The sequence below is a fragment of the Netta rufina genome, assembly GCF_964035555.1.
Source record: "Netta rufina genome assembly, chromosome: 7".
Lineage (NCBI taxonomy): Eukaryota > Metazoa > Chordata > Aves > Anseriformes > Anatidae > Netta > Netta rufina.
The window spans coordinates 16914989-16929400 of NC_140130.1; the positions used below are offsets into that span (position 1 = coordinate 16914989).

At 39.5% G+C, this 14412-nt stretch overlaps 1 protein-coding gene across 7 annotated transcripts in view; it reads left to right on the forward strand.

Moving 5' to 3' along the window:
• The window catches only part of SORBS1 (sorbin and SH3 domain containing 1), a 163667-nt gene that overhangs the window by 110799 nt on the left and 38456 nt on the right, over positions 1 to 14412 (forward strand). For 6 of the 7 annotated variants that reach the window (XM_084289898.1, XM_084289899.1, XM_084289896.1 and 3 more), the window contains 5 exons: positions 2585 to 2732; positions 9411 to 9586; positions 10417 to 10480; positions 11615 to 11689; positions 12024 to 12086. In XM_084289898.1, the coding sequence (XP_084146024.1) occupies positions 2585 to 2732; positions 9411 to 9586; positions 10417 to 10480; positions 11615 to 11689; positions 12024 to 12086 (526 nt within the window). Of the gene's footprint in view, positions 1 to 2584; positions 2733 to 7157; positions 7188 to 9410; positions 9587 to 10416; positions 10481 to 11614; positions 11690 to 12023; positions 12087 to 14412 lie in introns of all 7 variants that reach the window. The other variant, XM_084289901.1, reaches the window with a different exon arrangement.

The following is a 14412-nucleotide window of genomic DNA, read 5'->3' on the forward strand; positions in this document are numbered from 1 at the left end:
CTCTTTTAATAGCATCGTTAAATGTGTTTCAATAACATTTGAAGTAGCGACAGCAGACCAGTTAAAGGTTAGGGCTGGCTTTCTGTTCCACTTGGAGCCACAAGACTGTATGGTGTCTACGCAAATTCCTGCTGAAGCCAGTGTAAGATTGCCGGTATTCAATGACCTAGAAGCAATAATATCAGTTACTGAGCTAAGACTCCTCCAAGTGTGTAGGCGCCATGGGATAGATCAGGGAAGAGTATCTGTTCAGTTTGGAATTCCATCTTTCACTGAAGTCTTTACAATTTTCAAAATGTACTGCAATAATTTCAGCTTGAACTTTACTGCTTTCTTCCTGGGTTATTTTTTTATAAACTCATCACCTTCTTTTAAAAAGTCTTTAGGAATAAGGAGGAAAATGGCTGTAAGTTAAAGTTGCAGAGCAGGAGGGAAAAAAAAAACAAAAAAAAAAACAAAAAAACAACAACAAAAAAAAAAAAAAAAAAACCTGACCCTTCTTGACCCTCCTCCCTCCTTGTAGAGAAAGTCTTTAAACAGCCAGATCTCTTATATGGCAGCTTGAGGGCAAGTAAACAGTTCAGCAAATGCTCCCTTCTCTTAGGATGGTACTTCCTTTACTTTCTTTGGCCTTTGAATCTATATTCAAACATGTGCCCTGAACAGGCATATGGGGACAGGGCACAAAGGGAAAAAAAACAACCAAAGATGATTTTTTTTTTTTTTTTTTTTTTTTTTTTTAAGTTTTTAGCATTGGCCTTTCTGCTCCTGCTGGAATCAGTGGGCTTTTATTGTTGAGAATAGTAGAAGTATTTTTATGGAGCCTGTCTGCAGGCATCCAAATCATAGGGGAGTAGTAGAAATTTTTTTCTACCTGGCTTTCATAAGATGAGTTTTGAAACGTTAGTTTCATGCATTCTCACTTCAGGCATGTGGCCAGAGAGCTGTTTTCCACAGTGATTTAAGGGGTCTTTGTTCACCTAGATTGGTGACTTAACTGGGACTCCTAAGCCTAGATCTAACTCCCCTTTTCTTTTTGAGATTCTTTGTATGTTAGTTGTCAAAGTGAAGCTCAAGCACATCTCTCCTACCTCTTCCAGATTGCGTTGCTGAGAATATTATCCCAACCAGTGAAATAGGGCAAAATGTCTCTTAGACCCCTATTTCTGAAGACTGTTGGTTAGAAACCTTCTCTTCTGTCCTTATGAAATGTCTATTGCCTGATCAAGATGCTTCTTGGAGCAACATAGCTCTATCCAGCCTACCCTTCTCCTCTAGGCTGGACTGACTGTAGATGCTTCTTCAGATTACAGCAAATTCTCAGTATGATTTGTCTCTGATCTCTGGCCCAGGCTCAGCCCCTTATCTGATCCTGTAAGTCCTTTCCACTGACACTGGTGGGTGTGAAGGGCACTGACTTGCACATAGCCATAAACACCAGGAGAAAGGATTCTTCTGGAGTAATAGTCTGTCTATTGATTTATTTTTTTTCCAACGGTGATTAAAATCCCCCTGAATGCTCAGCTCATTTCACACACCAGTAGCCTGCAGCATTCCAATCTGATGATGGAATAGTAGAAGTGCAGAAATTTGGTACACCATTATTCCACATTCACTCTGATTAGATGCTTATTCCCCCTTAACTTTAATTGTAATCGTGCGTCCAGATTCCTCAAGAAGCTTTGAAAAATCTCAGCCTAAACTGGTGCATGCATTCTTATGCCATCACCCCTTCTTTATCTTTTCCCCTTACTGTCAACAAAAGCTTGATATTCTTGGACTGAGAGTTTTCAAAGATGAACTAGTTTTTTAAGTCTCCCAGTGGCCACAACTTGTATTTCTACAGAACAACCAGAGCTGTGGTGATACGAAAGGTGGGTTTGAAATTAATAAACAATGGAGCTGGATGCATTAGGAAAGCAAGAGCAGCTTGCTAAACATGTTCCAGCAGCAAAGCCATGTTGAGTATCTTCCTTGCAAGAATCCTGCTATTTATGCTCTATCTGTTTTGTTTTGTTTTTCATGATTTTAACCATGTAGATGTGTCGCGGTCTCCTGAGCGATGGTGCTAACCTAATTTCCTGGACCTTCTTTACCATACCAGCTGCAGTAATAATGTTTCACTCCAGAACTGCATGAGTTTTGCATGCTTGACTTCTTGCAATGAAAGGAATTCTTTTAAAACAACTTCCCCCTCCCAAAAAAAAATGTTTGTGTGTGTATGTATCAGGGGATCAGGGGAAGAGTGTCTGCATCTTTCCCCACAACCAGAATTGCTTTTTTTTTTTTTTTTTTTTTTCACCCTGTGTTTGCTTCAGGAAGCAGAATTAATTTAGTGCCTTCTTTTGGGGTTGGAGTTGTGAAACCCAACACCAAAGAACCATAGTACTGCCTTAGCAAACTAATCACGTTAACAAGGAGCAGGGTACATACGTGAAGCAAGGTAATGCTCGTGCTTATGCCTCTTTTTACTAAAACTTGCTGTGATTATGCTTATTGTTCAGTCTAAAATGGCTTTTTTCTTCGGATTTTCCCAGTGTTGTAATTTTCCTGCATGCTGATGGTATGTTGCTCTACTTTTCAGGACCCAGGTCCTGTGCTAAATGAAGTGTCCCAGCCTAGCACTGGCACTGACTACTCAACCTCCTTCACTTCAATCAACAAATCGTCATCTGCCTATCCCTCTACCACAATCGTCAATCCCACTATTGTCCTCTTGCAGCACAATCGAGGTAAGGAGACTTACAGATAGGTATTTGGACTCAAACTGAGTAATCTGTTGAACTGCAAGAAACTAGAGAACGTGTGTGCCATGGACAATGAAGTCCATGCTACTACGAGATAATAAAGCTGCCTTCATGAATTGTAGTGACCAGAGCATACAATACAGAGGTGAGGGGGCAATGCGTACTTTTTCTACTTAGAACCCGTAGATCAGAAGCCACTCTGACATTGAGGGAAAGGTCTGTAACTGGACATGTGTATAAGCTATGGCAAGTTGCATTTTCCAAAGAAAAACAATATATCAGAAAATAAAGGAAAGGCCTGCACTCATCTCCTTTTAATCAGTCTAATTAAAAGCATTCATTGGTCCATTCATTTGTGTTTCTCAAGGTATTTTATTTTTTTCTTCGATGCCTTTGTAAAACAGTCTTCTGTCTTTGGCTCCAAAGATAGTGTCCTCACTGTAGCCCAGCTGATTGTATCACTCATGTAAGTAGATTATATCTTTTCCTTTCTGCTAGCATCTGAAGCAGCTTTGTGTATGCCCTCCTGAATGAGGGTGCCTAGATTCCCAAATGTTTTATCTGTATCGAGAGGAGAGAACATTATCTGAGGCAGCCATTTTATCTCAAATCTTTTTGTTGCCTTCCTTAAGCAGGGATATTTTTAGTAGGTTTTTGATATTAAATCTGGACTATTTTGAAGCATGTGCCAAACAAGAATATTTTCTCTCTGTAGATCTTAAGAGCACAAGGGACAAACTCGTATAATACAATGGTCTGTATACACACTGGCGTTGAGACAAGTGATGTCAAGTTGTTCTCTTGATCAATTACCTTCACAAACAACAATTTGTTCTGTCTTGAATGTCTTGCCTCTGACCATCAGCCCTCATGATACTGTAGCCTGATATATTGAAGAGCTTCTCTTACAACGGTTTTTGTCAGTGTATAGATCACAACTTGATAAGCAACATGACTGAGCTATGGTAACTGTATTCTGATGCATGTTTTCCAGTCTTTATTAATCAAACCTGTAATTTGCAAGAATCATATTGAGCTGGTTTGACAAGGCACCTTAATCATCAATCTATATCAACTGATGCTGTATGTGCCATGCCGTTTTCAATAATAAAATCTTGTATTAGTCATTACGATATATTCTTTTCCTGGGATTACTGTCAACGTGACAGACATCTGGCAGTCACATTTATGCTTCTCAAATATTATCACATCTACCTCCTTCCTGTCCTGTGGACTTTCCTTTGTATTCCAAATCATACTGAGGATGAATGTCAACAGTCCAGCAAGCTGCCCTTCCTGAAAATGCTTTATTTAGAAAACTGTTCTGAAAGTCTTCAGTACAGTTTACATGAGCGTGCTGATTTTCAAGCAGATGACCTCAGTTGTTGTCATTCAGCATGGACCTTAGGTACTGTTGAAGTGGAAAGCATTTCTCCACCAGGCAGTAGGACGTCAGACTTTTTTTCTTCATCCCCTCCTCAAAATACAGAATGTAAATAATGATTGGATGCATCATCTTTTCAGCCCTCTTACAAGCAGTTCCAGTGTGCCTATTCGGTAAAATACCAAGACTGTCAGTAGGTTTCTGTTTATTCTTCATGAACCTTGAATTCTCTTGATGAGTCTTCTTGAACATTCTGTGAATTTTCACTTCCATTGTCGTCATCTTGTACTTCCTAGCATGTATTATTTACTCATAGGTATGTTTTCTTTTCTATCAATGCATTAAGAGTTTCTCAGTTATTTATGCTTCCTCTCCTATCTAGACTTTATTCCAGCATAGCATTAAGACTTTTTTTTTGTAGTGTAACTGATGTGTTTTTTAAGTGATTCTTAGATTTTAGTGATCTTCTGTGTTTCTCCCCTGGCTGACATGATTCATATTTGGTTTCATCTTTATGGATCTTATTCATTCAAAGCTGTTTTGGTCTAATGGCACATAACGTTTTTATTGGATTATGGTCCCCCTTCCCCTGATAGTTAATTATATTTTGTTCTCAAATCAATTTCTTTATGTCAAGAACAGGTTTAATATAAATTCCTCTTATGTGCTATGAATACCCTTAGAGTTAGAAATTTCAAGGTCATCTTAATGCTGGTAGTCTGAAGTCTCCAGTAGTTCAGTTAGTCTTCCTGATGAATAATGTGTGTTTGTTTTTTCTCGTCAGTGGATTATTGATTAATCTTTCAGGAGCTTGTTATCTTACTCTTTGGAGGGACAGTTGTAGCAAATAGGACAGTAGGTGATATCTTATACTTTATTTGCTAGTTCATTAATATATAAGCATGTAAGATACTTTGCTTTGGTGCTATAAAAGTCTTAGAAACAGGTAATGATTTTTGAAGCACAGAAGATACTTCATATCCTCTCTTTTTTTGTCTGCTTGATCTTACTTGGTAAATCATGATGAGAGATCTGTTTGTTTCTACTGGATTTCAATGATACCAACTGGTATTACTGACAGCAATGCGAACAATACCATTAATGCTTATAAACAAGTCATTTCACATCCTCTAGTTCATTCCTAGCACCAAAGTAAGAATTTCTTCCCTTCACAGTTGTTGGTGCCTTGATTTTTTATTTTTTTTTTGACATAATTTTTCAATAAATCTACTCAAATATTTGTTTCCTCTTCCCCCCTTTTGTTATTAGTTTCGAATGTTAGTCTCTTCCACTGCTTCTCTGGGAACTCTCAAGGCATGTTTAATCATTCCTTTACTATTGCCAGCAGTTATATTCTTCTACTTAGCCCTTTCTCTGAGAAGCCTACAAGTCTTTGGCCTTTGCCTACCATCCTGGAACACAAGATCAAGGATAAAATCCTCATTAGCAGGTGTGGACCTGGGGCTGCAAGCTGATTTTGGTCAGGTGGGAGAGTGAAATAGCAGATGCCTCCCCCTCCTCAGCTTCTATCTATCAACAGCTCTCTTCTCTAGTCAGAGACAGAAGTGAAAAGAAAACCCACACTTCAGATAAATACATTTTTTTCATGAAAATGCTATTCATCCATGATATTCTCTCCCCCATGGATGAAGAGACAGGGAAGAACTCTCTAGCATGGATCTTTAAAACACCATTATTTTTGCCAGAAGACCTTAGTGACTGAACACAGTTCTCTTCAGCAATAGCAGTGACTGAAGCTGAGATCATCCTTGCATCCTTTCTCCTCTCTCATAATACACAAGACTGACTCCTGATGGCCTGCATGGAAGAGCAAACCCTGCAGTAGGTGATTCCCATCTATTTATTGGCTTCAGATTGCAAACCCTTTCTTTTCCTAATTGCACACAGTCATATGTTGACAACTATCACATGAGCATAATGCACGCAAGCAGCTTGCCCTTGGTGGTTAACAGAGCAAAAACACTGGGATTAAAGAACAAAGTTCATACATATTGGCAAGGGAGCTGCCCTTAATGAAGAGACATATCATCCTCTCTTGCTAAGTTGCTCCATTTAGTATAAATGTCCATTGAAGGTAGGTTCTGCTAGTAAACAACATACAACTGGAGGATGTGTTTCACCTACTACACAGTTATTTCCTGGGTAGACAGACATTGCATGGCATGATTTATTATGAATATTTAACAGGTGTGATTAATATATTAAAGTTTTGGGATCTTTGCATTAACTCTATGAGCATTCAAGAGTGTTTGCATTTTGTATGTCAGTAAAATAGCTTCTTTTCAAATGTCTTTTGTGTTGGTTGACTGGATTGATTACTGGGGAGCGGGTAGAGCAGAGAACATAGATCTAAGAATCCTTTCTTTATTCCTAGCCATGACTTGGATAAGTCATTTGGGCATCCATTAGAAAGCAGTTCCGAGTGTCAGCTTCACGGTGGTGAAACACTGTGGAAGCTACCACAAATGTCCTAGTCTGGGAACTCAGAGATGGAAGGCCCTAAAACAGTGATCATTCTGAAACTGTGGCTGGGGGCAAATCACTCAGTCTGTGGTGCAGTAGTGTGTGATGAGACTCAGCACACCAACAGTGGCTTGGTCCTTTCCTATATCCCTACAACATGCTACAGCATTATTGTTTTAAAATGTACTTAATGGTAACAGTTATTTATCAAGTTGTTTGACTGAGAGTTTATTATTTTTAAAATTGTCTCCTGTCCAACTTTTTCCATTCTCTCTATTAAAAAATAAAAAAACCCACCTCTTTGCAAATGTATTGGTCACTGCATCATAAAATTTGTGTTATTCACGAGGCTGCTGTGTGGAGAAGAGGCTGTGGATTGTCACTTTGGCAGGGTATTTGAAAACAGATTCTCTCCAGCAGCTGCTGCTGTTCTGTCTGCAGCGTATTTCTTGCCTGTCAGAAGTGCAGCACCAGAGCACTTGCTGTTTGTCTCACCCATTTGTTCTGTATTTCTTTTTGTTTTGTTTCTTCCTTTACCACAGAACAGCAAAAAAGGCTTAGTAGCCTGGCAGGTATGATGTGAAAGGTCTACTACCTCCCAACTGCTGCCTCTGCTGGAGCAAAGCTGCTCCTTCAGCTCTGTTAGCTTGTGGAGTACCTTGAGCAAGCACACGTCCTGGGAACTGTAACAATAAATAAATGTTTGTCCTGGTTTAGTCCAGATCACTGAAATGTCTGATTTCAGTCTCTTCTCCAAATGTTACTCTCTGGACATGCTAATATACTTAGGTCCTAAATTATTAGTTTATTCCTCCTTAAAACATAAAACACTTTAAAACATTACAAATAAAAATACAAGGAAGCCACTGCTCTGGCTCTGCTGTGGGGGACCAGGTCTAGCAGGCTCTGCGGAGCCTAGTCTGACTTCTTCCACCGGGCTCCTCTGGCTGCTGCCCCAGCCTCTCTCTCTTTTATGCTGCCCCTTATTGAGGTGATGGGCTGCCCCCAGCTGTCTCCCTGCTCCTTCCCTTGGTGGTGCCAAGTGGACACCGCTCAGCTGTAAGTTTAATGCTGGCCTGCGAGCCCAGACAGAGGTTTCCTGTTGGTTTTCTCTTTCACAAGGTGTTTCCCTTCATGATCAGGAACTCCTTTTTTTTTCCTAATTCTCTAAACTAGAGCTAACTCATGGTGCAGCTTGTTCTGTCCCAAATGATCATTGATCTGCAAATGAAGCCTGTTTTGTACAGCTGGGCCTGCACCTGCTCTCAGTGTGTCCAAACAACCACAAAGGTGCTGCCTGCCACCTCATCCCCCTGCTTCTCACATTTGCCACACAGTGGTAAAACTGTTGCTGCATGACCCCATAGTGATGATGCTGCTCTGGAAAAGTATGGCTCAGGTGCCATGGGATGTACTACCTGGTGCAGCCTGGTTATCTGTATGGTCAGGCACCAGATTTGGCTATTTGATTTTTAAATACCTCAGAGCCTGGTATATGCCTCCACCAGTACTTATGAAATCATCAGAGCTGTGGCAAATAGTTCAGTGTGGAATTTAGCTGTTAATTCTTCCAGTTGGAGGGGAAAAAACTGAGCACTTCATATAAAATAGTCCTTTGCACCAGGAACATAGAAGGACCGAAAGTGCATCTGCATTCCCAGGGAAGGGAAACAGGATGAAAAAGCTAAACAAGGATTTAATTGATGCTTTGCCCCGTTTTGACCTTTCATAAATGTTATTTCATTTTTTTTTAAGAGGAAGAAGACAAAGATTGAGTGATTGGCTTGAAATCACCAAATACAAATCCTACAAGTACAGAGTTTCACAGGACAGAATTGTGTTTGCTCGGGGTATCAATAGACCAAAGCTTTGTTGTGCACGAGCTTTTCCTCTGCTAACTGCCTCTTTCATTTTCCTTCACCTTTAATGGCTTTGGGCAGCATGGTGATGTGCATGTGAATAAAACCCCTTTCTCTCTCTTCAATGCATGCAGTGATGTAAAAAGGATAGGACCCAGCAAAGCCTTGATGAGGCAGACTGTGAAATCACAGATGTTTCCTCCCCAGACATGCACATAGAAAAAGTTTTCAGCAGAGCCTAAGGACTGCAGTGCTGCAGCTCTCCAGAGCACAGCAGATCTTCAGAGCAGTGTGAGCTCCCTTGGTTCCTTGCCCAGGGGTGCTGGTGCCTGCTACTACCTATGGCTGTCAGTCAGGCAGCATCAAGGGATTCCAGGTGGAAGCAAAGCAGGCTGCAGCAATTAGTTGTTTCCCCTCATAGAGAGGAATTGTGCATGTGCTAACCAAGAGTATAGTAATTTGTTGTTTGCAAATTCTGGTTAGGGCACAAACATGACCTGGAAATATCACATACTGACTGTAACAAATAGGATTGTCAGGCAGGTGAGTGCAAGCTGTTAAAAAATAGTGCCTCACTGCCACATGGGCTGCTCTGTTAGATTGAAATCACCAGCAGAAAAGGGTGAAGAATGAGATTGTGGAGTTGTTAATTAGACCAAAAAAGCAGTCTCCAAAACCAAATATCTCTTGTCTTACATAATAGCTGAGCCTATCTCGAGGTGTGTGAAGGTGACTACCACAGAGATGCTAACCTGCCTTTGCTCATACCAAGTATTTTCTTGGTAGATTCCTTCAGTCCATCTGCTGGCCACAGCTGATGGTGACACAGTCTGTCTCATCAACTATTTGCTAAGATTTTTGCCTTAAAAGAAAGTGAAATACAGCAAAGTGGTAGGATGCTGGAATGAGATGATAATCTTCTATTTTCATTTCCAGATTCAGTGCCAGACAGACTAGTTTCTGATAAAGTAGATTTGGCACTCACACGGGACAAGCCAGTTCAGGAGATAGCACCAAGTGAAAAGAGGTCAATGGAGGAGAAGAGAAGAATTGTCAGGAGCCCTCAGCACATGCCTGATACCTCTGTTGACGATATTGGCATTCCACTGAGGGTAAGACAATGCTGGACGAGTGATCACTGTAAAAATACGGGCCAGATTCTGCCTGTCTTGAGACTTAGGGTATTCCCTAAAGCTGCAGGGGCTGCAAAGATAGAAGATGTAATTCTAGTTCCAGCATATCTTATTACCAGCTTTGTTATCAATAACATGTTTCAGCTGTATCAGGTTAAAAAAATAAATATGATCATCTCTTTTCATCCTACTTGAGAATATTGTTCATTCACTGCTAGCAGCTAAGGGAGAGAGATTAATCTTGCATTATTTTAACCATCTTAAAGGCAGTTATCTCTTGTAAACAACATGTGTAAGTTACTTCAGTGATTGGGGAAATCATAATGAAAACAACTCATTCTTACAACTAGTGTCTGGAGTGACTTGAGCACTACGTGTGTCTGACTGTCCGTTTGATACAGAGGAAATCGGCATATATGACTAAACTAGGCATAGTGTCTGCTTTTAGATGAATATAATAAAATTGGATTACAGCAGACAATCTTCTGCACAATGTAAAGTTCTACACGGGCTAGAACATAACCCCTAAAGAACTTTCAAAGTATTATCAAAGTATTATTAAACTAGAGCAAAGCCTGTAGCTTCATTAGATATGAAATTCTACGTCAGAGTGAAATTACTCATATTTTATTATAGCCTTGATTTTCAGGTAAACATAATAAATGAAGTAGGAATCAGGGTTCTAACCATACTGCTGCTGCAAGATTTGTTTTCTTTTTGTTTGTTTGTTTGTTTTAGAAAAAAAGCTTTGAAGTGCTGGTAGAATTCATGTCTGTGATTATTTATTTGCATATTTATTTTTCTGATAGAATACAGAGAGATCGAAGGACTGGTACAAGACGATGTTCAAACAGATCCACAAGCTAAACAGAGGTACTGTAAAACAGATATTTTTATTTACTTCAAAAGACCATCATAACAATACTTTGTTTCAGATATGTGAAGAATTGTACTATGGATGATCAATAAAAGCCTTTTATGTTAACTAGTATTTACTCTGCACCACAGAACACAACTGATGTATTTAACATCTCCGGAGACAAAGGTCACAAAACAGTGAAGTCCAAAGAAACGTCTGAGTTATTCTGAGGTGTACTGCAGTGCCTTCATGAAGGCTGTTTGAGAACCAAAATCAGAAGGCTGTAATTAATTTCGTACTTAGAGAAAACAGATCCCTGAACTTCATCTTTAGCAGCTGACCCTCCCTGCCCCTGACACTTCTAATTGATAGGAAGTCCTCTCTGAAACAGCACTGTACACAAGAGAACTTTTTACACTTTAAAGCTTTAGTACCTGCCTAATAGAGCTTGGTTTGAGGCACACTGAAACCAATGGAAAGATATGCATTGATTTGGGGGAATTCAAAATCTGAATTCTCTCTTCAAAACCTCAGATTTTCTTCTTTCAAAATTCAAAATTGTGGTAAGCTCTTGCAAACATCATCACGGTGTGTTCTCAAGGAATCCACTACTTTGAGGCACTTCTGTGCCTGGCTGCTGATACATTCACATTTTCTTCTGTGTGAGAAATGGCTGCAGTAGTGTTTGCAGACTGAACGCTCTGACCAGCCTAATGTCCAGGCAAATGCAATTCAGAACTGCGCTTACGTAACAAACCCTATAGCATGCAAAACTGGAGCTGTATTTGCCACTGCAGATGCTGTCATGGTGAGCTTTGTGCATATATAGGCACTGCATTGTATTGGATGGAATGAGAAAGAGTTGAACAATTTCCTCCTCCCAACGCTCCTAACAGAGGTTCTTCAGCTCAGCCAGAGCCTGTACTTCAGGATGTAGAGAATGAGCTCAGTACTTTCTGCCTCCAGGATCTCCCCCAGGGCCTCTATATGCAAGGCAGCAATGAGCAAGAAAGCATCTGGGTAGCGTTATGCTGTAATGTCAGCATGTGAGAGACTGTTCTGCAGCTTGTGTGGATTCTTGTCTCTCCATTCTTCCCCTTTAAATCTTTACTCTCTGTTCTTTTTTCAAACCATGTTCCTCTCCTTAGACACTCCTGAAGAAAACCCTTATTGCCCTACCTACATATTTCCTGAACTTCCTGAAATCCAGCAAAAACCTGAAGGTACCAGAAGCTTAGTCAGAGTGTATGTTGTCTCGTGCTTTGAGTTAACTGTACTATAGCACCGTAATAGTAACTAGATTCAGGTTCTAGATTTCTGTTATCCATTTGTTACACTAGCTGGAAATTCAGTTATGCCCAGCATACCTTCTTGTGTGATGCATAAAATAACTAAATCTTTGCTAATCCATTAATCTTTTTAAAAGTACAATGATGTTTACACAAGTGTTATTAAAGTAAACGATAAAACCATCTGGTGGTAGGAAATTGGGGGATGAAGCAGAACCTCCGCTTCACTGTGGATAGTCTCAAAATCCACTGCTTTTCTCTGCTGCAGAAGACAATCCTTATTCTCCTACATACCAGTTTCCTGCGTCTACTCCTAGCCCTATCTCTGAAGGTAAAAATAAAGGACCCTATATATTTTTCTGCACAAATGCTGCCTTGTCCATTTATTTTCTTCCTGGAGTTTTTTCTAGTTGCTGAGCATTATCCTGCATCATAATTGTTTGCTGCACTCTAAGCATTGCCTTGACTGTATGCCGCCTTTTGGCTTTGCAGTGCTCCTCTGGCTTTCTAACTAGTAGTTGACTAATGCTGCAGACCTTGGGTTTGCTTGGTTTTATGCGCTTATCAGTTGTACTTAGCCATGTGTGTGCAGTGATTATTTAACATGCCTAAAACGCTGACATACATGTAAAGATGCGGTTTAACTGAGATTTATTCTGTCCCGTCCCCCCCCCCCCCTTTAAATCAATATGTTTCTTTAATTATTCACTTCTGTTTTTGACTATTAACACAGTAATAGGGCCAGACCAAAATTCCACTGAAGTCTATTGGTGAAATGACTGCTTGCTTCAGTGGGTTTTGGATCAGTCCCTTGATGTAGTCCTTTAAAATAAATATAACTCACTAATATGGGTTCAGGGCTGGTCTTATGTGCACTGGCATATCTAGGCAAGGACAGATTTTGACAGTCTTGTCAGCATATCTTGCAACTTGTAACACTGTATTTACACCAGCTTCCTCATGTGCCCAGCAGATTCTTTTAAACTTCAAGTACAACCTAGAATCCTTTGTCAGTCATGTTTCAGGGATGATGGAATTGTATTTACTGTCATGACAACCCTATAACCATGTACATGCATATGAAAATACTGATATATGAAAAACATTGGAATCTGCTGCGCATATTGGGCATGCAGATGTTTCCTGATTAGAAATTTGTTGGTGGTGACAGCCTTGTTGGCTTGGTGTTTTGCTATTTCTTTGGATCCTGCAATTTAGGAACTTGCCTATTTAGCCTGTGCCTCAAGCCAACCCTAGTGAGACTGTTAATTAACCATTTTATTCAGTGTTTGTATTAAACATTTGGTGGGTACTGTGTAAAAAAAAAAAAAAAATAAATAAACATTCAACCTGGGTTCCAGCTGAGATGCTCAAAGAATAGGAGATGTAAGGTGCATTTCAGTGTGACAATGAATATGGACTAGTGTCATAGAGGTATCTAATATGTTTATTTCTTGGTGAAACCTGCAGGTGAAGAGTCCTGTCTAGCAAATCACAATGTAGTATAAATCATCTACTGTTGGCAGAATGGCATTTCGGTATGGATGAGAGAGAAACAAAGAGCCTCAATAACTAGTTGCTAAAGGAATTTTACAGTGATTCAATTTTCTTGTTTGTAGTGAAGTTTGAGAATTCATTTTACTCTTGTCTGAACTAACGTAGTTTGCAAAACCAATGATCTTAGTGTATTAAAAGTCTGGTTTCCCATAAATGTCCCCTATGCGCTTACGAATGTGCAGATGAAAGTAATTTGCTGGTTTAGGTAGTTGAAATTTTATTGGACCGAATGCTTGCTCTTTATTCTCAATACATTGGGAAATGCTTCTCTAAAACACGCTTGGATTCCTTTGTCGATAAGGAATCCAGAATATCTAATGACATAGCAGGGTTGAAGTCCATGTTTCATGTTCAGATAACATTTGAAAGTGATGCATTCAACTGCAGAGTGCTTATACACAGAGGGGTTGAAACCTCAAACCTCAAATTTCATGCAATCTAAGTGTCATAGTCTTTTTGCCTTGGGTTGATGATCTAAAAACACTAAGGTTTGTGTTTCTCTTTAAAATGCCTTCAAAGTTTAAGGATATTGAAATCTAGAGATTTTGGCCAACCAAAAAAAAAAAAACCCACCCCCCCCCTTTTTTTTTTCTTTTCAAAAAAGGAAAAACTACAGATTTGCTAGGAAGTACAGGGGAGCTGTTTCTTCTCACAAAGAAGAAACATATTTTGAAAGTACAAACTGGTGATACCCAGCTCCAGTAAGGAGCGTCCCATAGATAAAATGCAGCTCTGAGAAGCAGGAGATCTTATTCTAATGTTCACCTCTGGTTTACTCCTTAAACTTTATTGAGTCATTCCAGTTTTCTGTGTTTTAGTATTCATTGTTGTAAAAGGGGAGAAAACACAGATATTATTCTTCAAAAGGTACTTGAAGAGATAAAACATTATACCTGTCTTCCTTATTGTAGATATTAAAATATTTGCAATTGGAATCTTGCATTTATCTGAAGTGATCTTTTTTCCTGTTTTTCCTACCTGAATGATAATCGATAACAAATATTGATATTTCTCTTCAAGTAAGTAGATCGATTTTTTCATTGATCACTAACATTAAATACAAGAACTGAATGGGTGCGAAGATATTTTTAGATATGTTT